Consider the following 2,156-nt stretch of genomic DNA (forward strand, 5'->3'; position numbering starts at 1 on the left):
TCATGAGGAAGGATCAGCATCACAGCAGCGTTTTCAATGTCACACCAAAGACCTGATGGAGCTGTTGCACAGCAATGGGAATCCCTTTCGGGAGAGCAGTAAAGACCTGGTTACTTTAGATAACAAGGTTTGCGAGTCTGCAGCTGCTGCAGTATCGGTCCTTAAACTTCTCGGCGTCATCTGTACACAAGAATTAACAGCCGTAGGCGTGTTTCCAAACTGAAGACCACACAATTTGATCAACACTGGTCTATGGGGAAAAAACATGGATAAAATATGTACCGCCCAAAAAAAGGGAGGCAAAGGAACAAACGTGACACTCAAAATTGCCAAAAAGGCCATACGGATCACCCCAGAGGGAAAACGCCGGCTCGTCCTCAACAACATGGGAATAAGAGACTTCCCAAATTGTCTCTTCAAGCTCACTAATGTAGATGAGTTGGACCTCAGCCGCAACTTCCTACAGACACTCCCAGATAACCTCGGGAACCTGACGTCACTCAGCTGGCTGGAACTTCACGGTAACAAGCTGGAATCTGTGCCAGAGTCCATAGGCAACCTGGTGGGACTGACTCACCTCAACCTTGCTAATAACAACAACCTAACTTCGGCCGGTTTACCCTCCTCACTTGGTTCCCTCACCAACCTGAAGAGTCTCAATCTGGGAATGAACGGGCTGGACGCCCTGCCTGCCACCCTGGAGCGCTTAGACAGCCTCCAGGAGTTAGGCCTGTTTGATAACCACTTCACCAAGCTACCAAGTAGCTGTGGTGAAGTGATGAAGAAGAAAGTGTCACTGCAAAAAGGACATGTGTACGTGGTCCATGAGAGCAGTCTGTGTGGCTCATGCCTTCAGAAATGTAAAGCTCAGAGGGAAAGGCTTACAAGAGGAGGAGAATGACGAGAAGGTGGCGGTTATATGTTAAAGGAAAGGAAAAGTAGGACATATTCTGGACTGATGACACCAAACTCAGTGGCCATAGTCAATCAGGATATGTGGAGAATTAAAAGAAAAGGTGGAAAATAAGCAACTTAACCAATGACTGACCACATGCTGATATCATATCACTTACGGATATGTGATATTTAATATCATACCAAAAACGAATTGAATGGATGCAAGTTTAAGGTAGCCATACAAACAGTACAGCAAAGTTCTTGTGTATTTCAAAATTGAGTAACTCTCAAAGTAAAGCTGTAAATGGTAAACATATTACAGTTAGATGACATACAAATGTCATAGAAGGTACTTACTTGGTATATACTTGGCTTGAAAATAAACATCTTTACCACAAAAAAAAAAAGTAAAATTCCTTAGCAACTGGGACAATATTTTCAGACTTTATCTTTAAAAAATCATAATTTCGCTTGTGTCCATTTAATATTTTGGGCTAAAATGTATTTATTTTTAATCTGGTCGCCAAATGCTTAGTATACCAGTTTCTCCTTTTAATTCTGAATCCATACATACTTCATATATTAAATTTGGTTAATCAAAAGTTGTAGCAGTTTACATATTTTGAGGTGCCCCCTAGAGGCCATTTTTTATCTGTGTGTTTGACACTCAGACTCAAATTGTTCTATAGACCCTAAACTTCAACCTAAACTTCAACAGCCTTATAATTACGAACCCGTTAGGGCCCCCACGTTCTTTTGATTGACAGCTGAAACTCGCTTTTTAAAAGGCTGATTTATGGGTCCGTGTTACACCAACGCAGACCCTACGCCGTAGGTTACGCCGTCGATTTTACGCGGAACCATAAATCAGCCTTTATTCACCGCAGCACCCGCCTGTGCGCTCCTGAAAGAAACTCAGAAAATAACTCCTAAAAGATGGGTGAGTACTTGTAATCTGTCTACGTTTGTACTTTCTAAACAGAAAACAAGCTTATTATCTTCTCTTTTTTCTGATTAAATGCATCGGAAATAGCCGTGTATTTGTGTCCCACCACGGAGCTGCCGTGTTAAATCGACGCAGCCCTACGCCGTAGGGTACGCCGTAGGGCTGCGCGTCGCCGCGTACCCTACAGTGTAGGCTCTGCGTTGGTGTAACGCAGTAAACGGTCGTCAAGAGCAGAGACCATTTATTTAATAAAAAGCTTGGAGAACAGATGGTGGATCATCTGTAGTTCTGTAGTAAACAAAGGTCGCACGTT

At 42.9% G+C, this 2,156-nt stretch overlaps 1 protein-coding gene across 1 annotated transcript; it reads left to right on the plus strand.

Moving 5' to 3' along the window:
* Positions 1-265: 265 nt before the first annotated feature.
* LOC133423574 (leucine-rich repeat-containing protein 18-like) lies at positions 266-1,027 on the plus strand. Its single transcript, XM_061713804.1, is given in 1 exon segment — positions 266-1,027. A coding segment is annotated over 1 exon segment (762 nt).
* Positions 1,028-2,156: the final 1,129 nt, after the last annotated feature.

Source organism: Cololabis saira, chromosome 22 (assembly GCF_033807715.1).
Source record: "Cololabis saira isolate AMF1-May2022 chromosome 22, fColSai1.1, whole genome shotgun sequence".
NCBI classification, from domain to species: domain Eukaryota; kingdom Metazoa; phylum Chordata; class Actinopteri; order Beloniformes; family Belonidae; genus Cololabis; species Cololabis saira.